At 59.4% G+C, this 22,707-nt stretch overlaps 9 protein-coding genes across 9 annotated transcripts; 4 read left to right on the top strand and 5 right to left on the bottom strand.

The window, feature by feature from the left end:
* Positions 1 to 336: 336 nt before the first annotated feature.
* Positions 337 to 2,731, bottom strand: BXZ73DRAFT_87855 (heat shock protein 70; the record flags this gene model as incomplete). The annotated part of the gene is made up of 7 exons (XM_048024740.1): positions 337 to 794; positions 851 to 1,661; positions 1,715 to 1,868; positions 1,922 to 2,074; positions 2,247 to 2,508; positions 2,571 to 2,619; positions 2,675 to 2,731. 7 exons carry the CDS (start codon positions 2,729 to 2,731, stop codon positions 337 to 339), a joined length of 1,944 nt encoding a protein of 647 aa, XP_047881441.1.
* Positions 2,732 to 3,397: 666 nt separating this feature from the next.
* Positions 3,398 to 4,957, top strand: BXZ73DRAFT_41135 (alpha/beta-hydrolase; the record flags this gene model as incomplete). Its single annotated transcript, XM_048018713.1, has 7 exons — positions 3,398 to 3,731; positions 3,781 to 3,938; positions 3,991 to 4,033; positions 4,084 to 4,180; positions 4,239 to 4,495; positions 4,553 to 4,727; positions 4,792 to 4,957. 7 exons carry the CDS (start codon positions 3,398 to 3,400, stop codon positions 4,955 to 4,957), a joined length of 1,230 nt encoding a protein of 409 aa, XP_047881440.1.
* A 533-nt stretch (positions 4,958 to 5,490) lies between these two features.
* Positions 5,491 to 6,486, bottom strand: BXZ73DRAFT_74484 (3-oxo-5-alpha-steroid 4-dehydrogenase-domain-containing protein; the record flags this gene model as incomplete). The annotated part of the gene is made up of 3 exons (XM_048022032.1): positions 5,491 to 6,221; positions 6,284 to 6,397; positions 6,450 to 6,486. 3 exons carry the CDS (start codon positions 6,484 to 6,486, stop codon positions 5,491 to 5,493), a joined length of 882 nt encoding a protein of 293 aa, XP_047881439.1.
* Positions 6,487 to 6,977: 491 nt separating this feature from the next.
* On the top strand, positions 6,978 to 8,678 carry BXZ73DRAFT_41160 (APH-domain-containing protein; the record flags this gene model as incomplete). Its single annotated transcript, XM_048018718.1, has 7 exons — positions 6,978 to 7,109; positions 7,168 to 7,176; positions 7,235 to 7,266; positions 7,330 to 7,608; positions 7,684 to 8,035; positions 8,245 to 8,451; positions 8,514 to 8,678. The coding sequence occupies 7 exons, from the start codon at positions 6,978 to 6,980 to the stop codon at positions 8,676 to 8,678; spliced, it is 1,176 nt and encodes a 391-aa protein (XP_047881438.1).
* A 2,607-nt stretch (positions 8,679 to 11,285) lies between these two features.
* On the top strand, positions 11,286 to 13,756 carry BXZ73DRAFT_97597 (uncharacterized protein; the record flags this gene model as incomplete). Its single annotated transcript, XM_048027418.1, has 6 exons — positions 11,286 to 11,471; positions 11,525 to 12,442; positions 12,503 to 12,608; positions 12,660 to 12,868; positions 12,934 to 13,443; positions 13,709 to 13,756. The coding sequence occupies 6 exons, from the start codon at positions 11,286 to 11,288 to the stop codon at positions 13,754 to 13,756; spliced, it is 1,977 nt and encodes a 658-aa protein (XP_047881437.1).
* A 206-nt stretch (positions 13,757 to 13,962) lies between these two features.
* BXZ73DRAFT_97596 (mitochondrial import inner membrane translocase subunit TIM22) lies at positions 13,963 to 14,673 on the bottom strand (the record flags this gene model as incomplete). The annotated part of the gene is made up of 4 exons (XM_048027417.1): positions 13,963 to 13,972; positions 14,026 to 14,186; positions 14,243 to 14,439; positions 14,505 to 14,673. The coding sequence occupies 4 exons, from the start codon at positions 14,671 to 14,673 to the stop codon at positions 13,963 to 13,965; spliced, it is 537 nt and encodes a 178-aa protein (XP_047881436.1).
* Positions 14,674 to 14,927: 254 nt separating this feature from the next.
* Positions 14,928 to 16,245, top strand: BXZ73DRAFT_40982 (leucine carboxyl methyltransferase; the record flags this gene model as incomplete). The annotated part of the gene is made up of 5 exons (XM_048018677.1): positions 14,928 to 15,227; positions 15,307 to 15,442; positions 15,504 to 15,811; positions 15,877 to 16,025; positions 16,077 to 16,245. The coding sequence occupies 5 exons, from the start codon at positions 14,928 to 14,930 to the stop codon at positions 16,243 to 16,245; spliced, it is 1,062 nt and encodes a 353-aa protein (XP_047881435.1).
* A 776-nt stretch (positions 16,246 to 17,021) lies between these two features.
* Positions 17,022 to 17,843, bottom strand: BXZ73DRAFT_41250 (uncharacterized protein; the record flags this gene model as incomplete). The annotated part of the gene is made up of 1 exon (XM_048018741.1): positions 17,022 to 17,843. The coding sequence occupies one exon, from the start codon at positions 17,841 to 17,843 to the stop codon at positions 17,022 to 17,024; it is 822 nt and encodes a 273-aa protein (XP_047881434.1).
* Positions 17,844 to 18,193: 350 nt separating this feature from the next.
* Positions 18,194 to 22,629, bottom strand: BXZ73DRAFT_40825 (cation transport protein-domain-containing protein; the record flags this gene model as incomplete). The annotated part of the gene is made up of 15 exons (XM_048018651.1): positions 18,194 to 18,766; positions 18,816 to 18,871; positions 18,933 to 19,034; positions 19,089 to 19,256; positions 19,309 to 19,343; positions 19,395 to 19,556; positions 19,606 to 19,749; positions 19,927 to 20,085; positions 20,144 to 20,259; positions 20,310 to 20,764; positions 20,824 to 21,013; positions 21,166 to 21,592; positions 21,944 to 21,978; positions 22,032 to 22,221; positions 22,523 to 22,629. The coding sequence occupies 15 exons, from the start codon at positions 22,627 to 22,629 to the stop codon at positions 18,194 to 18,196; spliced, it is 2,919 nt and encodes a 972-aa protein (XP_047881433.1).
* Between the last annotated feature and the right edge of the window lie 78 nt (positions 22,630 to 22,707).

Here is a 22,707-nt window from a genome sequence, read left to right as displayed (position 1 = left end):
AATACATTGCTGTGAAGCGTGACTATACTAGCAAGCAAACGAGCACGAAGTATGCTGGTGAGCGGGGTGTGGGGTGTGTTGTAGACTACTAAATGCGTGTGGCGACGTGAAGCGTAATGTACGGGTGGGGTCAATAAAGCGGCTGCTATCTTTTGTGAAAAATTATGATCTATGCTGCGATGGGGGTGGGGTGATGCATGTCGACGACGAAAGCATGAGTCAAGCAAGAGCGGCGATGAGGGGCCGGGGGACAACGGCGGGGGAAAACGTGAGAGTGGTGCATGGCGACATGCGACGAGAGAGGGGGTAGCGCAAGAGAGAGAAAAGAGTGGGAACTTAATCCTTCTTCTCCTCCTTGGACTCCTCCTTCGCCTCTGACGCCTGACCTTCCGCCGCACGCTTCTCGTACACCTTCTGGAAGAGGCCGAGCGACGCTTGCTGAGTCTCGTTGATCTTCTCCCGAATCTTGTCGGCGTCGACGGACGCATCGCCGGTCTGGCCCTTGGCAGCGATCTCGCGGAGCTCAGCAACGAGCTTCTCAACCTTCTCCTTCTCCGTCGCGTCGACCTGGTCCTTGAACTCGTTCATCGCCTTCTCGGTATCAGCGCAGACAGACTCGGCCTTGTTCGCCTCCTCAATGAGCGCCTTGCGCTGCTTGTCGGTCTCAGCGTACTCCTCGGCCTCGGACACCATGCGCTCGATGTCCTTGTCCGAGAGACCCGACGACGACGCAATCGTCATCGACTGGTCCTTGTTCGTCGCCTTGTCCTTGGCAGTGACGTGGACAATACCGTCTGCGACGGAGAGGGTCAATGATGACGTCATTATTTGCGACGAGAGACACACGTACCAGCGTCGATGTCGAAGGTGATGTCGATCTGAGGAACGCCCTTAGGCGCGGGCGGGATGCCGACGAGGTTGAAGTTGCCGAGCATCTTGTTGTCGCGGACGAGCTCACGCTCGCCCTGGTAGATCTTGACCTCAATGGCCGTTTGGCCGTCTGCCGCCGTCGAGAAGGTCTGCGTCTTCTTCGTCGGGATCGTCGTGTTGCGCGTAATGAGCTTGGTCATGATACCACCGAGCGTCTCGATACCGAGGGAGAGAGGGGTAACATCGAGGAGAAGGATGTCGGTGACGTTGCCCGCGAGGACACCACCCTGGATGGCAGCACCGATGGCGACGGCCTCATCGGGGTTGACACCCTTGCTGGGCTCACGACCGAACACCGACTTGACAGTTTCGACGACACGGGGCATGCGGGACATACCACCGACGAGAATGACCTCGTTAACCTCCGACGCCTTGACACCGGCGTCTGCGAGCGCCTTCTTGCAGGGGTCGATCGTGCGCTGGATGAGGGGGGCAGTGAGGGCCTCGAACTGAGAGCGGTTGATCTTGAGGTTGATGTGTTTAGGACCGCTCGCGTCCGCGGTGATGAACGGCAGGTTGATCTCGGTCTGCGAAGTCGACGAGAGCTCGATCTTCGCCTTCTCGGCCGCCTCGCGAATGCGCTGGATGGCAACCGGATCCCCAGTGAGGCTGAGGCCGCTCTCCTTCTTGAACTCCTTGAGGATGTGCTCGACGAGGACGATGTCGAAGTCTTCACCACCGAGATGGGTGTCACCATTCGTGGACTTCACCTCGAACACACCCTTCTGCATCTCGAGGATTGAGATATCGAAGGTTCCACCACCAAGATCGTAGACGCAATCACGGAGTTGTCGGCGCGGTCGAGACCGTAGGCGAGTGCAGCAGCCGTGGGCTCGTTAATGACACGGAGGACGTCCAGACCGGCGATAGTACCAGCATCTTTCGTCGCTTGCCGCTGCGCGTCGTTGAAGTAGGCAGGAACGGTAACGACGGCGTGGCTACAAACCAGTCAGTTTCCTCGCAACGTCAAAGGAATGTGGAGAGTACTCACTTGATCTTCTTGCCCAAAAACTGCTCAGCAGTTTCACGCATCTTCGTCAGGACCATCGACGACAGCTCTTCTGCAGAAAGTGTCTGCTTTTTGTCACCGTTCATCACCTCCACTGCTGGCCTGCCGTCCGACTTAGGAACGATCTTGAACGGCCTGAAAATTGTTGGTTAGCGCTGACTCCCACGGCCGAGCCAGGTGCGGAGATACGACGACACGTCATCGAGGACTACGCGCATGCCGACGCGTAGAATATGACACATGACGTGTCACAGGGTATTGAGGAAATCGAGGGAGGAGGGAAGGTTGCAGGTAATGGAAAACTCACCAGTGGGTAGCGTCCTGCTTGACCTCCGCATCACCAAACTGACGACCAATGAGACGCTTGAAGGCGAACACAGTGTTCGCCGAGTTGACGACGGACTGCCGCTTCGCGGGGAGACCAACGAGACGCTCGCCGTGCTTGGTGAAAGCCACGACGGAGGGTGTTGTCCGCGCACCCTCCGAGTTTTCGATCACCTTCGCCGTCTTGCCCTCCATAACGGCGACGCAGGAATTTGTCGTGCCAAGGTCGATACCGACAACGGGACCTGTCGCGGCACGTAAGCATTGTGCAAGGGAGGGGAAAGTCGCGTGCCAGCAAGTGACTTACCGTTAACCTTGGAGTTCATATTCCTGGCAATCATCGACCGCGGGAGGCCCTGCAACGAAGTTGAGCAGGCAGGCAGGCAGACATGGGCAGGAAGCACAACGTACCGCATAGTTGCCGGTGCGGGAAGCGGCGAGACGAAGGGAACGGGCAGCGGAGAACATGGTGGATGGAAGGAAAGGGAGGGATGAAGCCAGCGTGCATACTCTGAATTTTTGTAATCGAGTACGTAGGCTTAGGTAAGCGTGGCTGGAAAGTTCCGGAAGCGATCCGGGAGCCGTCGCGTTTACTTCCGAGCGGCATCACGTGTCAGCCAACTTCCGACTCCAGTAGCAACGACATACGCACGGAAAACCCTTATACCTTCATTCAAGTCGGCGGAAGCAAACGCCTCAACAGCCGAAATACACTAAAACACGACTATCACGCATCGCGCCGCCCAAGCTCACGTCGAATCTGCCCCGCGAAGGCTTCACCTCTGCAAGATTGCACGCCCTGGCAGTCGAGAAGGTTTCTAGCCGAGCCTCTCTTTCTCCTTTCTACATGCTCTTTTTCCACGAAGTTCCTGACCCTCAGGCTTTCCCCGTCTCCACCGGTATCTTGCCACGCCAAGTATACTGTTCCATTGCGAACAAGGTGCCTCTTCCTATGCCGTTAGAAACCTCCCCGATGTCACTGCAGAGCGAACTGCACTGCGCCGCATTCTGTCCGCGATGCTGTCAGGGCGAGCGCCTGAGCGTAGCCGACTGACTTCTCGACCGAAGTGGCCGGCAACGCAGCCCCGTATATAACTATCACGCGGCACCACCAGCTTCTCCCACTGCTTCTTCATGGCTTCCACCACGTACGCTGCAGAGACCCCGTTCACCATCGCCGTCCCAGAGGCCGATATCGAGCTCCTCCACAAGAAGCTCGACCTGGCCCGCTTCCCCGACGAACTCGAAGGCGCAGAATGGGCTTACGGCGCTCCGCTCGCAGACATCAAGCGCCTCGCCGCTCACTGGAGGAACGGCTTCGACTGGAGGAAGGCTGAAGCCGCCATCAACACGATCCCCATGTTCACGCGAGACATAGAGGTCGAAGGCTTCGGCACACTCAACCTTCACTATATTCACAGGAAGAGCGATGTCAAGAACGCGATCCCTCTGCTCTTCGTGCACGGATGTAAGCGCAGTTGTTCTCAGCCTATTGTCCCTGCTGATCTGGTTGACAGGGCCGGGGCACTTCCTCGAGGTCGAGAAGATGCTGCCCATACTCACCGGTAGCTCCCCGGACCTGCCAAGTTTCCACGTTGTCGCGCCCAGCCTGCCTGGGTTCGGCTTCTCGAAGGCCGTGAAGAAGCCCGGGTTCAAGTCATCGCAGTATGGGGAGGTCTGCGTCCTTTGGTTGCGTCTAAATTCAAATACTCACAGATGTCATGTAGCTCTTCAACAAGCTCATGCTTTCTCTCGGGTACAACGAGTATGGTGAATAGGTCCCTTGCCCGCACATAACCTATTCTGAACTCTGCCCGTAGTTTACCAGGGTGGAGATTGGGGAGGAATCCTCGGGGCCTTCCTCGTACCCACACTCGAACACAAACATATCAAGGCCTGGCACACAAACATCCCTCTGTGGGTTTCTCTCGGCCTCTCGAGGTCACCTTCAGCCAGCTGACTTTCGGTCGACCAGCACAACTCCTCCCACCCTTATCAGGAACCCGCTCCTCTACTTGGAGATGCTCCTCTCGCCCATCAACAAGACTATGCGCGAAGAGCTCCAGGCCACCCAGCACTGGTTCAACGCAGAGCAAGGATACTCTATACTGCAACAAACAAAGCCTCAGACGATAGGGTACAGTCTTGCAGACTCCCCCGTGGGACTCCTCGCATGGATCTATGAGAAGCTCGTCGCATGGACTGACAATTATCCATGGACTGACGACGAAGGTGAGCATCCCGACCTGCGGCGATTCGTGAGCCGACAAGACATTGACCGAAATGTAGTCCTCAAGTGGATCTCCATCTACTACTTCTCGCGCGCTGGGCCCGCTGCCTCTGTGCGCATATACTACGAGATGTCGAACGGAGGGACGAAGAACATCCTCGCCGGCGCTCCGAAAGCGACCATCCCGACGGGCGTGTCTTACTTCCCTCGCGAGGTCGCGAAGCTGCCTCGATCGTGAGTGACCCCGTCTTTCCCACTCGGGGTACGGATTACTGACCAGCGATTGCGGCCTGGACAGGTGGGCAGCCATGTTCGGGAAGCTGGTGTACGTGAAGGAACACGACAAGGGCGGACACTTCGCCGCTTTCGAGAACCCGGAGGGCCTGGCGAGCGACATGTTCGCGATGTACGGGAAGGGCGGAGGGGCGTTCGGGGTTGTCCCGGGCAAGAATGGGTACGACTAGCAATTACATTCAGAGCATGTGCGACGGGTGTAGTATCTCAAGAATGGGATTACGATCTTGCGCTCCTTGGGTGGTCCGGGAACCAGCTGCGGTACCACCGGTGCCCCTTGAACGCTCTCGGGAACACGAACAGCACCACGTTCACCACGAACAGCCACGACGGCGGCAGCGTTGCGACGTACGCCCCTACGCCCGCGACCGCCGCCGCCGCGAGCGTGAACCCGACCCACTCCATCCACTCTCACAGGTAGTGCGCACGCCCCGTTGTTAACGTCGCCGTGCTTCCTGTCTTTGCCATCGCTCGCTTCCTCCACCCTCTGTGCCCTGTAAACAGAGGAAACAGCACCTGTATCTCACGACATGGAAGTCAGCCAAACCGGCGCCATAAGGCCTGCTCTTCCAAATCTATCCAGCCTGCGGCTCAGGGCAGCGCCGCTGCCCACGGAACCGCTCCTTCATTGCGGGCACGCAAAACGTTTTACCCGGTATGTCATACATGACAACAACAGGATACATCTACATCAAGAACGGGATCACGATCTTGCGCTCCTTGGGTAGTCCGGGAACCGGCTGTGGTACCACCGGTGCCCCTTGAACGCCCTCGGGAACATGAACAGCACCTCGTTCACCACGAAGAGCCATGGCGGCAGCAGGGTCGCGACGTACGCCCCCACGCCCGCGACCGACGGCGGCGGCGCGGCGGCGAGCGCGAACCCGACCCACTCCATCCACTCGCACAGGTAGTTCGGGAACGAGACGAAGCGGTACAGGCCCCCGTGCGGGATCGCGTAATGCTCCTGCTTCGGCTTCGACCCGTCCGCGTCGTCGTCGTCCTTCTTGGCCGCCTTGTGCCGGCGCCGGAGGTTGAGCAGGATCTCGTCGTGCGCGATGTTGCCTGCGAAGCCCAGCGCCCAGAGGGCGAGCCCGAACCAGAAGAGCGGGCGGGCGTACGCGTCGGCGAGAAAGGTTTGCGCGCCGGGGGAGGAGAGGTAGGCGCCCATGAGGGAGCCGTTGCAGGAGTTGAAGGCGATGGCGAGCGCGGCGACGAGGACGTGGGACTTGGAGCGCGAGGGCGTGCGCAGGGGGGAGAGGAGCCCACGGTTGATGTAGTGGATGACGTAAAGCCCTGCGAGGAGCGTCGGGGGGTGGGACAGGCTCAGTGAGGGTGGACTGCCGAAGGACGCGGAGTTGAGGGGCGAGCGGAGGTAAGCGTTGGAGAGGGCGACGATGGAGACGAGCTCCATGAATATCCATGAGCGGATACCTGACAGATATAAGCCCTGGTGAGAACCAGGTCGAAAGCGCGAGAGCACGGCTGAGACGAACCGTCGAGCTCGAATATGCTCTTCGAGGTGAGCGCAAACCGGCCAAAGGGGGCATCTATGGCGAAGTTGGCGATTGACATGAATGGGGGAAGTACGGTGAACCAGTACTTGGTTGCTTGGGGCCGGTGAGCACCGCGATTAGGCCTAGCTCAGGACGGTCGACATACCATCGTAGAGGGACTTTGCTTGCTGTATGTTCAACATGAAGGAGGACCTGTGAGGCACCTGGTTCGAGCCTTGAGTGCAGCTGAAGCCGTTTGCGCGCGAGCTGTTTACCGGTGCACAAAGTCGCGAGGGTTGTGCTGGACGTGCAGAGGGACTTTCGGGAACAGCGCGCACGTTGTGCAACTGACATCAGCGGCGTTGGGTGTAGACACGTGAAGACAACCCTAACCCTCCACGAGGGAATCCAACTGCGGGCTCACAGTGGAAGACGTGCATGAACATTCAACAAAGCGTCGTTTTGCGTGAGTTAGCAGATATACATGTCAACATCAGGGATGAAATTTAAATCTTCCGCTGTTCGACTCCGAAACATGAGATACGCATATAACACCGGATCCAGGGAGGTAGACCGGCGCGGTCACTTGACCTCTCCTATCCCCCATGCTTCATGACCGGCTACCACCACAGCCGTCCCCGAGCCTTGGCCTAGGGCTCGCGGCATCCATTGTTCCTCCCCCTGCACTCTCAACATGTCCTCTCCCAAGAAAGTCGGCGGCGAGGTTGGCGAAGTGCGCGCAAATATCGACGGGGACAAGTTGAATGCGTACCTCAAAACGCATGTCCCCGCCGTCGCGACCCCGGTAACCATCAAGCAATTCAAGGTGCGCCTGCTTTTTGGACGTCTCTTGACCCCTTTCGCTCATTGGTCTTTGGGTACAGTTTGGCCAGGTGAGTCGTGTCCAGCATGTCTGCGAACACAAACCTGACGCCAACGCCCTCGACACAGTCGAACCCGACCTACTTCCTCACCGATGCCAAGTGCGTCTCTCATCTCCCCTGTTCACCTCCCCCTCCTCATGCTATTTAATATTGTTTTCGCAGCTCCCAACGATTCGTTCTCCGCAAGAAGCCCGCAGGGCAGCTTCTCTCCAAGACTGCGCACCAAGTTGAGCGCGAATACACCATGCTTCGCGCCCTGCACGTGCACAACACCAACCGCTCCACCCCGCCGGAGAAGCGGGTGCCCATCCCAGAGCCCATCGTCCTGTGCGAGGACGTAGCGGTGATTGGGACGCCCTTCTACATCATGGAGTTCTTGGACGGGAGGATTTTCACGGACCCACGGATGCCGGAGGTCCCTGCACAGGCTAGGCGCGAATGGTATGTCGTCCTTCTCTTACACTCGCGTTCGCTTCTCCCGCTTTGGCGTCGTATTTACGTTTATCCACAACTCAGCTGGCTTGATGCGGCGCGTGTCCTCGCGAAGCTCTCCCTCCTATCCCCTTCCTCACTCGGGCTGTCCTCTTTCGCGTCCCCCAAGCCGTACTTCCCGCGGCAGATCAAGTCCCTTTCTGCGGTCTCCTCTGCGCAGGCGCAAGCGGTTGATGTCGACACTGGCAAGCGGACGGGCGACATACCGCGCTTCGAAGAGATAGTTGCGTGGTACCAGAGCCATCTCCCTGACGAGAGCAAGACCGGCTCACGAATTGTCCACGGAGACTACAAGCTGGACAATCTGGTCTTCCATCCAACGGAGAACCGCGTGATTGGCATATTGGATTGGGAATTGTGCACGTTGGGGAGCCCGGTGAGTAGTCGTTTCTCTCATGCTCTTTTCCCATACACGCACCAAACCTTCTGGGGCTTCGCGCTTCATCCCTTCATGAATTCTTCTTTTCGGGATATATATACTTGGCTACGCTTTCCGGTTTACCGAACGTCGTCTCTCCAGCTCTTGTTTGCCGTTGCATCTCGAAGTTCTCATAACTCACACGTGTTCTGCCCACATACATGTAGCTCGCCGACCTCGCCAACTTCACGCAGCCATGGGCCATCTCACCTGACTCCTTCCCGTCAAACGGCATTGTCATGGCTGCGTTCAAGAACAACGTCAAGGAGGCGCCAATCGAGCTCGAAGCCCTCGAACGCGAGTACTGCCATATCTCTGGCCAACCACATCCCATCCCGGAGATGGTGTTCGCTCGCAGCTGGATGCTGTTCCGTGTACGTCCTGCTATATTCTGTCCCACTGCTTTTACATCCTCACCTAGGGTCCTTCCTTGCAGTCCGCGGTCATTATGCAAGGGATCGCCGCGCGATATGCCCGCCGACAAGCGAGCTCCGAGCGAGCACATACCTACGTCGTCGGCTTCCCGTACATGGGACACCTCGCCCACAAGACGCTCGTCGAGGCCGGAGCCATGAGCGAGTCCGAGAAGGCGAAGTTGTGAGGCCTTTGGTATAGAGGTGACGCGTTGACAATCTTTCTCTTGTCTTGTCGAACATGCCACATCCTACTCCTCTTGTACCTTCGACCGTTTCACCATAGTCAATACAGTAGAAGCATTAGCATAAAAACGAGTGACCCTCTGACCCGTTAGACGCCTGCCAAGCTTCCGAAGATAGGAGACCGCCCCACGGGGCTCTTGATTATCAACCGCAACGCTTTGACTGCAAGTCTTCTGCCCGTAAAAGTGAGCGCATTTCCACTGTTCCCCAGCACATAGCTGCTGGTTTCTGGGACTGCGCTGACTATGCTGCGCAGAATCCCCCAAGCGGTGCCAATGTCTCTACCGATACTCCGTTCCCCTTCAAGTCCTGGGTAGTTTTTCCTAATCCCGATAAGACAAGAGACTCGCTGTACGCCTTCTTGTTTCCACCGAACGTGTATCTGCGCCCTTACTGCTCCTCGCAAGCCTCCCGAAGCTCGCCTTGAAGCCCTGGCTGCGCGCCAAACCGGCCCCTTTCGTGCTGCTAAACGCTCAAGTCGTCAGGCCTGAGCAAGGTACCATTTCGCCAGATCTATGGGACATCCATGTCGAAGATGGGACGATAATCGAGCTCTCGTTCTCTACTCCGAGGCAATTTTCGATCGACAAAATCAACACGTTTGATCTCGAAGGCAAGTTCCTTTGCCGTGAGTGACTTGCTGGCTTCCCCGGAAGTTGGGCTGACGATGTGCTTCAGAGGCCTCATAGATTGCCATGTGCATGTGAGTGCCGTGCCTGGGACGAGCACCATGGCCGAGCTGGTTCAAACCCCGAGGAGCTCATCCATCTTCGCACCACTTACGTGCTCCGAGGTAAGCACGATCCCATCTTAGTGTAGCGCTTATATTTACCTTGGAGTACAGAGATGCTGCTTCGCGGCTTCACCACTGTTCGCGACACAGGTCAGTCCTGTTTCTTCTATGTGAACGTCTTCCCGCTCACTAACCTGTGATAACAGGGGGAGCGAGCAAGGCACTTGCGAACGCTCTCGCAGAAGGCCTTATTGTTGGCCTCGCCTGTATCAATGCGGGAAGGCGCTTTCGCAAACTGGTAGGATCAACTCCGTTAACAACCCGGTTGTCTTGACCCCAGCTCACGGTTCTTCCGTAGGTGGACATGCAGACTTCGGCGCTGCAACCACCAATAACACCGGATGTTGCGGCGGACACAGTCAGTCTCTCGGGCGCACTTGCGATGGCGTCCCGCAGTGCTCAAGGCAACCCGCGAGGAGCTGAAAGGGGGAGCGAACTTCATCAAGATCATGTGTGGGGGCGGCGTTGCTTCTCCGACGGTAAAAACATGCAGATCGCGTCCTTGGTCGATCTGCTAAGAAAGAACGCAGGACGCCATCGAGACCGTGCAGTTTACCGCTGAAGAGATACAGGCGATCACACGACCTGCAAGCAGATGGGTAACATCCACAGTACGTTGGACCCGGCCTGCCAGCAGATGCTCATACATAGCACAGCTACTGCGCACGCCTACACCGACGAATCGGTGCGGCACGCCATCAACAATGGTGTCCGAGGGATTGAACATGGCAATCTCATCAGCCGGCAGACCGCCGAGTTGTACGTCGGGTTTCGTTGTCCCCACGTACGGCACATTGAGTTCGTCTTGCAGGATGGCAGAAAAGGGTGTCTACTTGACCCCAACACTGGCTTGCTACGGCATCATGGTCCGGCCACCATTCGAAGATTTTCTCCCTCTCGATGGGAAGGCAAAGAACGAGCAAGTCATGTCACGCGGTCTCGAGGCACTGAAGATCGCGGACGAAGCCGAGGTCACCATATGCTAGTTAGTGGTCGGCCTCGCTTTAGTTGATGCGCGCGCGATGCTGACTTTTGACATCACAGTGGCTCAGACCTGCTCACTTCGATGCATGCCCTGCAGACAGAGGAGGTATGGGCGCAAATTATCAGAGTATAACGTATGACTCAGACCAAGGACAGTTCACTGTTCGTAGCAAGGTTCTTTCGTCAGACAAAGTGCTGAGACACGCGACAACAAATGCTGGTGGGTGCTGCTCGATGAAGTGGTTCTGCATAGTCCTTACCTCTCCTTCAGCTGAGATGCTGCGGGACTCCAGGCTGGGCTCCATCGCTGTAGGGAGCTACGCCGACTTTCTCGTCCTGGACAAGAACCCTCTCGAAGACGTGACGATACTCGACTACCCTGAGGACCATCTGTTCGCCGTCATCCAAGGTGGAAGGGTGGTCAGTAGTCGCCTTCCCGGTCTCCCGGCAGATTCCATGTTTTAAATGGCTCACGTCTGGAAAATGTACGTCGTAACCGTGCTCTTTGATTGCTATAAAAGTGTTTCGTGACCTCGGAGCGGATGGCGCGGCTCGGGAGTCGGGGCGGTCATGCCTCGGGGTGAAAGCGCCTACATTTAAACACGCATTGTGCCGAGTCGCGTTCGACGCGTCTTGCTCTTGGTCAACCAGCCGCTCTGCGGCATTCCGCACACCCTCCTGTACAGTGTACTGCTACCATCCAGTCTGTCATTCTCCCCTCTTCCTCTTGACCACTCTCCACCCTATCACGATTCAACCACAAACCACAAACATGAGCGATGAGCTCAAGTTACTCAAGTACAGAATGGTGACCACTCCCTTCGAGGTCGTCCTCAAGAAACTACTTTCATCCACCGATGGGCTCGACCTCCTTATGGCAGATACCACATTCAAGCCCCCCGAGGAGGTGAGGGCGACGGAAGAAATGGTTGGGGTCCTAGATGAGGTCCGAGCCAAGGTACGTCTGTCTCCAGACCAACTCTCGAGCCCTCACCTCAACCTCCACCCAAGTTGTACTCCACAATAAAGTCTTCGGCAGCAATCGACCACATAGTCTGCGTATCCCACCGTCTCGCCCAGCCCGATGCCGCCGACCCAACCACCGCCCCCACCGACCTGGCTCTCTACTACTCGGACGACCACCCCGAGCCCGGCGCGCCAACCAGCTGGAGCCAAGTCGAGCTCCTCATCGAGCTCCGCGACCGCGACCCGTTCGACCTCGCCGCCCCCGACGCGGACCCAACCACCCTCCTCGCCGCGTACCGCCGCTCCGAAGCCTGCGCGCGCGAGATCTTCGCGCACCAGCAGCGCCGCGACGTCTACACCGTCGTCGCCTTCGGGACCTCCGCCCGCGTCGTCCACTGGGACCACTCCGGGTTCGAGACGACTGAACCCGTCGCGCACGCGCGCCTCGCGCGCTTCGTCCGCCTCTACTCGCGCTTGGGCGCCGCCGCGCGCGGCCACGACCCGTCCGCGCGCGCGGTCGCACGCGACTCGCCCGCCGCGCACTTCATGCGGCTCTGCGCCGCCGTCGCGCGTGCGGCCCCCGACGACCCCGCGCCGGACGTCGCGGCGGCGGCATTCGCGGCGTCGCTCGCGGACCCGCGCGCGCGGTGGTGGGGGCTGCGGGTCGGCGAGGACCGGGTGTTCGTGGGGGAGCCGCACTACGTCTCCCGGAACCTCTTCCGCGGGGGCACGTGCGGGTACGTCGGCGTGCACGTCCGTGCGGGGGAGGCGGCGCCGGGCGGGGGCGGGTGGCGGCCGCGGTTCGTGTACGTGAAGGACACGTACCGGGTGGTGGACCGCGAGGGGGCGCTGCGCGAGGGGGACGTCCTCGACGCGCTCAACGTTAGGGTGGTTGGGAACGTGCCGACGCTCGTGTGCCACGGCGATGTCGGGTGGCGGGCGACGTCGATGGCGGCGGCGTGGGTCGCGGAGAGGGCGGGAGTGGAGGGCGGCGGCGGCGGTCTGCTATCTTGCCCACTGCAGGTCCGGAGGCACTACCGATTGGCGACGGAGGAGGTGTGTGTCTTGGTGGAGGATGGCTTTGAGAACACGGCAGGGTTGTTGCAGGCGTTCGAAAAGCTCGTGGGAGGTGAGTTGGCGTGCCGTCCTTGCCGTCCGTGTGCTGATTTTAGCGATGCAGCCCACGAAGTCGCACTTGGCATGAAGCTCCTGCATGGGAACGTCTCCCCGGACAACATGATGCTGTGGAAGAAGTCGTCCAAGAAAGACGGCGTGCGGTGCTATGAGTACATCCCAATCCTAGGCGACTGGTCCACCACCGCCCGCCTGGGTTTGAAACACAACGAGGCTATGGAGAGCGACGAACAGCACAGCGGATACGTCCACGACGTGAGTCCCCGGTCCCCCGCTCTGGAGCTCGCGTCCAAACGTCGGCTCACATCGCTCTCGCACAGATCCCCATCCGCTTCGCGGCCGCACGACGCTTTACACAACCACACTTCGCTGGCCCCAAGGTCTCGGACGACCTCGAGTCCTTCGTCCACTCTCTCCTCTACCTCCTGCTCCGGCACGCCCCTTCGAACTTGTTCGGCCCGTCCCTCGACGACTTCATGCGCCGCTACTTCGAGCCCGGCTACCTGCACGACAGCCACTTCCGCGCGGGCGGACGCTACAGCCAGGCCGTGCCCGCGCCAGCCGTCCGAGGAGCGCTCAGGACGTCGATCGTGCACGGCGAGCAGGGGATCGTCGTCCGCCGCAAGGGCGGCTGCCAGGTCCTGCTCCGGTTCCACCTGCCCGGCGCGCCGTCGCAGGCCCACCCCGTCGACGCGGTCGTGCACGCGCTCCTGCAGAGCCTGCGCGCCGCGTACCGGGCCGCTGGCTACGGCGCGGGAGGCTCCTTCAGGAGGCCCAACGGGCGGTTCGACGTCGGAAAGTTCACCGCTGCGATGGAACTGGCGAGTCATGTGCGTGAGCACGGGAAGCTGCGGGCCGCGCTGAGACCGGCGAGCTTGGGAGCGTTCCCGATGACGGACAGGCGGGCGAGCGAGGGCGGCTCGGGGCTGTGCTGTTTGGGGCGATGGGTATGGACGGTTGTGGGCACGCGTGTGGTCCGGCGGCTAGGGCCCAGTGGGACTGGAGCGTGATCAATGTAAGCATCATTGGTGTTGTACTCTTGGATATTTGTAATAGTAGCACTCTATCATTATATGTGCTATCTGGCGTGCTCAGCAGTACCAGCCCAATATCCTCACCAACGCGCACCCGCCTGCCGCCTGAGTACGGTGTTGTGGCGCGATTGAGATGAAAGTTGACCGCAACTGATGGCACTGCTCCTGCGGACAGTTGAGATGTCATACCCTCGGCCGAATTTGTGAAGGAACCTCTCCAGACTCGATGTGGGAGCGAGCAGACAGGTAGGTGATTAGTGGTGGTATTATACATGAATAACTTAGGTGCGTGTAGATGTAGCAGATGTCTATGCGTCAGTCCTCGCTGCACACTGCGTCAGCCCAACCCGCCCCACGCAAAACGAACGGGACACTCACTCAGAAGTCTCTCTTCGAAGGAAGAGGTCGATGGCACCAGAGAACGCGGCGAACGCGATCCCTCCGCCCACCGCTGCTCGTGGCCCAGAATTTCGCGCGAGGACACCGCCGGTGAGAAAGCCCGCGCCCAGCGAGTTGTAGATGTCGTTCTTGGCTCGATACTGTCCCGGCATGAGCGACGCCTGCAGACCGCAGGGGATAGATGCATATTGCTCACCGACTCGACGGCGCACTCGATGCCCGCAAACAGCCCGGCGACCTTCGCAAAGCCCTTCCCCTGCCTGTACACCCCGCGACCCATCTCGGCAAAGACTTCGCGGGCTTTCTGCGACGCGGAGAGATTGGAGCGCAGGAGCGGGTCCTCGTACTGGAACGCGCTGTTCATGAGCGAGAAGAAGCCTCCCATGGCGAATCCTGGATGGCGCGGGGGCACAGTCTCAACTTGCTGCTTCAGGGCCCAGAAAGTAGACAGCACAGACCTGCAGCGGTACCCATGACGGCCTTGGCCACGCAAGACTCCATGCCCACCGTCATCCATTTCTGGTACTTTTGGGCCTCGAAGAACGCCTGGCGCTCTTCTTCCGACACGCCGGGCGGGAGAGGCGCCTTTCCCTCGGGAAAGACGGGAGCAACGAGAGGCATACTCATGGTGGGCGGGGCGTCGAGGACGGGGACGGGGAGAGGGCACGCCAGGTCTCTGCACGCGCCGCGAGCCAGCACAACGCGCTGCTCTCCGGCACTTACGTCAGCACCGCGGGCCGGCTTGCCGCTTCAACCGCGCCGCTCCCAAACCGAACCGCGCTCCTCCCTCTCTCCCCGAACCACGACCTCCTCCCGCTCGCGCTTCGTGCCCGACTCACCTCCTCCGCGCCCCACTGCACCAGCACCACAGGAAGAAAGAAATGTACCACCCGAGCGGCCGCGCCCCGGGCGGCGACTCCGCGATCCGCGCGACGGACGGGGACGCCGTGCTCGCGCGCTTCTCCGCCGTGCAGCGCGGCTACCTCGCCGACCCGTTCCTCGCCCCCTTCGTCCCGCGCGCGCACCTGCAGCCGCCGCGCCCGCCGCTGATCAACATCGGGACGTACGTGCGCTCGGAGGCCGTCGACGGCCTCCTCGGCGCGTGGCTCGCCCGCTGCCCGCGCGGCGCCCAGGTCGTCAGCCTCGGCGCCGGCAGCGACACGCGCTTCTGGCGGCTCGCGGTGCGTTGAGCGAGAGAGAGCGAAAGGGTGGTGGTGAGAGGGTGAACGCACAATGACTGACCGGCGCGCATGTAGGCAGGCTGGCCCGAGGAAGGACGCGGTCGCGCGGTACGTCGAGATCGACTTCCCGGAGAACACGACCAAGAAGGCGATGGCCATCCGGAAGCACGCCGTCCTCCACGAACCGCTCGGCGGGCTCGCCAACCTCTCGTTCGGTCGGTCTTTCTCGACCCCCTCGTCGCACCCGCAGAACGCGCGCGCTCAGACCACCCGCAGATAACGGCGGGACGACGGTGCACTCCCCGGTCTACCACCTGCTCGCCACCGACCTCCGGCGGCCGCCGTCGGAGACGCTCGAGCCGCTGCTCGCGCCGCTGCTGGACCCGACGCTGCCGACGGTGCTGCTGTTCGAGTGCGTGCTCGCGTACATGGAGCCCGCGGACTCGACCGCGGTCCTCAAGTGGTTCACCGACTTCTTCTCCGCGCTCGCAGCGACGGAGGGCGGCGCGGTGCTTGGGTGCATCGTGTACGAGATGTTCGCGCTCGAGGACGCGTTCGGGTCAGTCATGCGCAACCACCTCGCGGTGAGTGTTTGTGGTCTGTGTCTGCGCTCGCGAGAACTGAACTTGAACGTGCCCCCCTCTCCCAGGCCAGAAACATCTCCTTGCCAGGAGTGAAGCCGTACCCCACGGTAGAATCTCTTCCGAAGCGGTTCACGGACATCGGTTGGCAGACGGCGAAGGCGTTGACTTTGAAGGACATCCGACGAGAATACGTTCCGAGTGCTGAGCTGGAAAGGTGTGTTTCCGTCGTCGTTGAGATGCGACGTGCTCCTGACAGCCTACATAGAATGTCGCGGCTTGAAATGCTGGACGAGATTGAGGAGCTTGACCTCACTCTTGCACACTATGCGGTGACATGGGGCGTAAAGTTGCCCCCGCAGACCGATCAGCTCAGAGTAGAATGGGATACATGGGGATTACACCCAAAGACGGACAACGCAGAAGACGACTCCTAAGTACTTGGATCCCCCGCAAAAAAAAACGGCATGAAGAAACATGAAGCAACATGATCAGCTGTAACATACCGTATATATGAGTCAATATATGTGCACAAGGGATTTCACACTCACTTACGTGCGATACAAGAAACATGGCGTTATACTGGCTACTGGCACATGAAGCAACAAAACGCGTATCTTGAAGATTCTTGGGCACTTCAAACGGTCACTGGATGTGGATTTCGCTCAACCGTCCAGAATGTATTGAGTTCGAGCTACTACACAGATCAACGCCCTCCACATGCAGAGGCACGATCACGTGAGGACTACCTTCACCCGTCCCCCGATCCTTCACGCTGCCCTCCGTGGCATCTCTGAACGCATATAACCCCGTCTCCTCAGTAAAACCATGGTACCACAGATGATTTGAACTCGACTGAGGACAAACTTCAATGCTCGTGGCGAGGCAGAGTGAAATCCGGGGAGCAAAGGGGCGAAACATAGTCTCATGCTGGAGCGACGAGTCCGACAGGTGAGGGGAGTGTCGAAAGAAGAGCATATTATCCCAAGCTGTAACATACTGTCCTCGGGTCAACGCCTGCCTACGCACCGAAAAGATGAACACTCACATGTCACGCGACCACCAAAAGCCCAACCCTAGCTCCGGTGCTGCTGTATGGGCCGGCTCAACAGCTCCTGGTGCACGTTGAAGTACCTGCAAAACGGGAAAGAAAACGGCACGCCCGCCCCTCGTTCAACCCCGCCCTCCACACGCGCCAGAGAGAGCGGCGGACTCACCGGACGACCTTGCCGACCTCGCGGCACGTCCCCTCCCCGTGCTCGTCCCAGCTGACGACCCAGCTCCCGAGCACGTCCCCCGCCCCCGTCCGCGTCTCCGCGACGGTCTCCTCGCGCGGGAGCAGCCCCGCCGCGCGCGCGGCCGCGGTCTCGCCCGCGGGCAGGCGGAACGCGGCCGCGAGCTCCCACGCCGCGAACGGCCGGCTCGTCGGGACGAGGAACGCGGCGTCGTACACCGTCGTGACGCGCTCCCTGAGCCCGAGCGTGAGCGTCGTCATCTCCACCGTCTCCGCGCCGTCCGGGCTCGGCGCGGGGAGCCGGCGGAGGACGGTCACGTACGGGCGGCCGCACCAGGCGACGATGGCGGTGGAGAGGCCGGAGGTGCCGACGGCGATGCCGGCGAGGGCGGCGCGGCCGGCGAGCGGAATGGCGGCGGTGGTCTCGAGGAGGAAGAAGAAGGGGGAGATGATGAAGGTGAGGGTGAGCGAGGAGAGCGAGAAGAGCTTCAGCCGGCGGAAGGTGCCCGCGAGCGGGCCGTGGTACACCTCGGGCTCGGTGTTTGGGGGTGCGAAGGGTGAGGGCGAGGCAGGTGAGGGATGCGCATCTGCGCTTTCGGACGGGGGAGGGGTGGTCGGGCTGACTGTCGCGAAGGTTCGCCTGCGCGCGAAGGCGGCGAAGAGTTGGAGGGACGGGGAGGCGTGTGTTGGAGGAGGCGTTGAGGTGGAGAGGGCGAATGAAGAGAGTGTCCGTGCGTGGCCGAAAACGATGGGTCGCTGTCGAAGGGCGAAGAAGAGAACCGGGGAGCCCGTGGGCCTCATGATGACGGTCGAGAGCAGGAGGACGGAAAGCCCGGTCGGAGGGACGCGCAGACTCCGTGACGCGCGTGCCGGCGTGTCCGGCAACTACCGACTTCAAACACTCCGCAGTCAGCACCGTCTCATCCACTAATAGGCCACGGTTGACGTGACAGAATAGAATCGATCAGTAGTGTAGCTAGGTATCATAAGGGTCATACATCGGGTACTACGGAGCAACTAGTTTGAAATCGTATCCAGAATCCAGCGTCCATCCAGGCACATAGTCTAATGTCTATAGCATCCCACCCATGTTGTGCACCACCAGCGGCCACTTACTCGTACATAGCGCATACACAACCCCAAGCATGCACTCAACCCATGAGCCCACCCCGCTGCGCGAGCTCGTGCACGATCCGCTCCGTCCGCTCATCCATCGTGCTGCGCAACGCGCTGCCCCCCGTCGTCCCCGCCCCAGCGCCCGCGCCACTTCCACCAGGGCCAGCGGTCGCAGAGCTGGTGAAGAGCACCGACCCGCGCCGTGGCCTGCGCGGGGTCGCATCCCGCCCGCGCCCGGACGATTGCTCCGGACGATCGATCCCGGACGCGCTCAACAGGTTCAGGTCCTCCGCGGGCTTCTCCTTCTCCACCAGCTGGCCGCTTGCCGCGCGCGAGACCGCGTCCGGAGCCCCGTCGGTGGTCGTCGCGTAGTCGCTGGATCTCCAGTCAGACGGGAACCCGCCGTTCGTAGAGGTCTCGCGCGAGGGACGGGGACCGGGGAAGTCCTGGGCCTCGCCGAACTCGTCGAAGCCCTCCTTGAACTCATACGGGAGCATGACGGCGCGATCGATCGCGACGGGAAGACCGCGATGGCGGCCACGCAGCATGACGGCGCATATGATGAGCTTGGAGAGGGGGCGAAGGGCGCCAGAGAACGAGTAATTTTCCTGCAGCGAAATGAGCATGGAACCGAAGTGAGGTTCACGCAAAGCTCACGGTTGGAATGCCCAAGCTCAGCCCAACGGAACTGTAGGCGGAGACAAGCTCGAAGACTGCGAATCAAAATGCGTCAGTGAATTCATGGTTTATTTCACCAGAGGGGAGAAAACCTACTGATGGTGAAAATGTTGAACCACGTGGCGTTGGCTGTATCGTCGAGACCATCTTTCTCAATAATGCAGACGAGGAACAGAGCCAAGCCGAGCCACCACATATCTGATGCACAAGTCAACGTTTGATACTTGTGGTATCGATCACACAACCACTTACCGAAAGACAACTGTCTGCGCGCGTGCATGGCAAGGTACCGACCCCACACCGCAGCACGGCTCCCGCTAGGATTGAAGCTCTCTTCCTCCAGCGACCCTTCGTCGTTAAATACCCCAAGCGATTTTTCCTCGTACACGTTCGTGGAACGAACGCTCATGGCGACCGGGTCTTGGAAGTGGTCGTGAGCGCACGCATTCAGAGCTGGAAATGGACCACTCACAGACACTAACGTACATCATTAGAACGTACAGTACCCTGGACAAAATCGTCAATCACATCATGGTCAGACATCTTAAGATCACTCACTTAACAGCAGGTGCAAGGACGGATAGTGAGACAGTCCCAAAGCCAGCAGCACGCACGGCCGAAGCTTGGAGAAGGCCGATGGCAAACCGCGTCCCGAGGGGGATCGAGTCCATCGCCGGGTTGCCGATGTCGAGCACCAGGAAGAAGAACCAGTCCGTGAAGCTTGCTGAAGGTTAGTGTGTAATTCAGAGATAAGCAGAATGGTACTCACTTGAGAAAAACTAGGACGGTGAACAAAAACCAAGTCTGGTGGGACGGAAACAGGTACACGAAGCATCGTCGAGGATGGTCTAGGAGGAATTGGAGCGTCTCAGCCAGGCGAGACTTTCTAGGGACTATTTTGGACAAGATCCAGCTAGAGGGGTCATCAATAAGATCACCTCAGCTGAGAGCGGCGCTCAAACCCACATATCTAGACGTAAGCTGAGGCCGCGAGGGCGAGGGAGGCGGGAGGTGAGCACAGTACAGGAACTGAAACAAACGAGCTTACAATACAGGCTGGAAATGCCGATCAGCTACTAAGACGCCCAACGAACGAACGAGTGGACTTACGAATGCAGTGTTCCCGGCTAATATCAATAAGATCATGGCGAAGATCATAGGATATGCTGTCTGGAAGGGAACCATGGAGGTGTCTACGAGAGACATGCCGGTATTCGTGTATGATGAGACGACCTGGAAGAGAGAATACCTGTGGAAAATATCTAGCGTCAGCCTTGAGGTACTCATCGCAATATTATGCGACGCACCACGTCGAGTTTACCGGACGTTGCAGTGCAGGAGGAACAAAATCGCTCGCCCATCTGCTGATCGACATGTATGGGGCTATAATTGTCAATCCGAACAGTTGAAGACCTATGTGGTACTGTGATTTTGATGAGTTAAGAATCATTCCACGCCGAAAAAGACACCTACCGTGCCCACAATCCACAGCAGCGCCGTGAGCCCACGGTACTCCACACCGCCAAGCTCCTCAAGCTGCTCTTGCGTGAGAGCCCGGAAGACCGAGTTGTGTCCCACAGTCGCTTCGAAAGTGATGTACGGCACTGCACGAGAACCCGGAGGCACGTAGCCCCTCTCTGAAGCGATCGTACGCGTACGCGGGATAGTCACGGTACGCGTGAGCTTGCGTTCTAGTGCGGGGAACGCCCGACCGAATAAGCGTGAGAGTAGCACGTGCGGCATCGGGAACCCGCCGAAGCCGCGGTGGATGGCCCGCGCCGGTGGGGCTGGGGCACCGCTTGAGGTCAGGATTGTGCCAGTGCGCGGCATGGACCCTACACGACTGATCGTCGGTCGAGACATTGTGGGCCGGGACATGGTTGGTCGCGACATCGTGCGACGCGGCATTGAAGGGTGAGAGGAAGAACCTAAATCATGTGATTGAGTTAATGATCAGCGTTCTCTTGACCATAGGACAGATACCTACGACGGGCATCGTCCGCGTACATCTCAGCCTCCTCCTCGTAGGGGTTTTGAATGATCGTGTTGAAGCGACGCTCCGCGATGACCGCCGCAGGCGTAGAAGCGAACTCCACCGTTTGGGTACGGCCTAACTGAGGTCCACCCTGTGACTTCCCCAATGTGTGCGTTCGCAAAATCGGATGGCCACCTAAAACCTCAGATAAGCAGGAAGAGGACGACGATCATGAGCTGGTCACGTACCCATAGCGGTGGACATGGACGTCCGTGTTGGGGACTGTGGCGGCTCTCCGCCGGACCTGGACAATGCTTCTCAGATTAATGTCGGCGAAATCAGGCTATAAAGCACGTACGGCTCGCCGCCGTTGGGTTCAGTCTGCAACTTGTCTCGCTTTTCATCGCTTTCAACCGAGTCGGAATTGTGACCACTGGTAGAGCCCCCAGTACTCTCCGTGACGGGCGCAGCAGATGAGTCGCGTTTGTTGTCAGAAACTCCTTCGCTGATCCAGCCACTGGGGTCGACAAGCTTCGGCGCGCCCTCGACGCGCCGAATCATGTCTGTCCGCAATTGCCGCCCTCCGCGCCCCTTGATGCTCTCATGCTCGTCGGTATCATGGCGGGATCGTGCACGCGAATGCAACGGTTCCGCCAAAGATTGGATCAACCTCTTCCACCACGGCTCGATTTTGACTTCTACCGGGATGTGAGCCGAACGGTTTGCCCTGCGCGCGAGCTCGGCCTCTACGATGCGCTGGAACCTGTTGGCAAAAAACGACCTAGAAAGAGAGTAAGCAAACAGATTGCAAGTGTCAGGTGGTCTAACAATGGTCCTAGACCAGCAGCCCAGATTGAAAACACCCGAAGCCTCTCAACGCCCACTGCCGGCCCGCGGTGTAGGCGCCGAGAAAATCGGAGCCAGAGCGGCCCGGAGAGCGGCCCGGGCCACGCACGTTCGCCCCTTCCACCACAAGAACCTCGTCTCGCCAGCACGATGCGCTCGGCGTATGCGCGGCCAAATGGACTGGCGCACGCGAAGAAGGGAAAATAAACTAGGTTTGCGCCTAACATAGGTCGCGACGCCTCCCACCCTCATGCGAGCCGTAAAAACGGGCGAAGGATATGCTCACCTTCGAATGTAAACCATCATCCAAGAGATGACAACCTATGAAGACGTGAGCAGTGGTTCATGGCTAAAGTGACGGCTCGTCGACGCACAGGGCTTCCGAGACACATCTGCATGAACAGCAGGACTTGTTGAAAAGGCGTCAAGCCGCTCAAGTCCACGGTGGCGAGCCCGCAGACAGTCATCGCGCTGACGCAGTTGAAGAGGCAGTCGACGTAGTCGACGGGGAACTCGCCATTGGAGGCATATATGATTCCGGAAAAGACGATGGGGGTGAAGGTGCTATGGAACGAGAGAGTCAGTGTCCACGTTCATCTTTGTCGCTCACTCCGCCCACGGGGTCCATCCTCCATCCTCGACCGTCGAACAGCCTCTTCGACCACCAAAAGCCCTTCCTCCGGCGACTATATGCAGGCATCAGAGTCGCACAGGGACGCCCACGGGTAAGTGGTGGGTGCTGTCACCGTACCGGCGCCCACCTCCACGCTGTGTCCCTGGCCTCCAACGGCCATAATCCCTCACTCCCCCTCAATCCGCGGCACACGCCCCCGATGCCAATCGAGATGAACGCTGAGGCACTTACAAGAAAAGTAGGTGTACGCGATAGAAGTTGAGGTGCCGGAAGAGGTATGACCTGAGGCTGCGAAGCCGACTATGGATGAGCATGAAGCGGCCAGGCAGGGACTGCATTTAGTTTGAGGATGAGTTGAGTAGGCTGGGTCTGGGGCTCGTAGTACGTCGCAGATATCGCAGGGGCGGCGATGGTAG

This window comes from Epithele typhae (assembly GCF_022376455.1).
Source record: "Epithele typhae strain CBS 203.58 chromosome Unknown BXZ73scaffold_5, whole genome shotgun sequence".
Lineage (NCBI taxonomy): Eukaryota > Fungi > Basidiomycota > Agaricomycetes > Polyporales > Epitheliaceae > Epithele > Epithele typhae.
The sequence above is the reverse complement of the archived record's forward strand: the minus strand, read 5'-3'. Positions and strand labels throughout refer to the sequence as shown.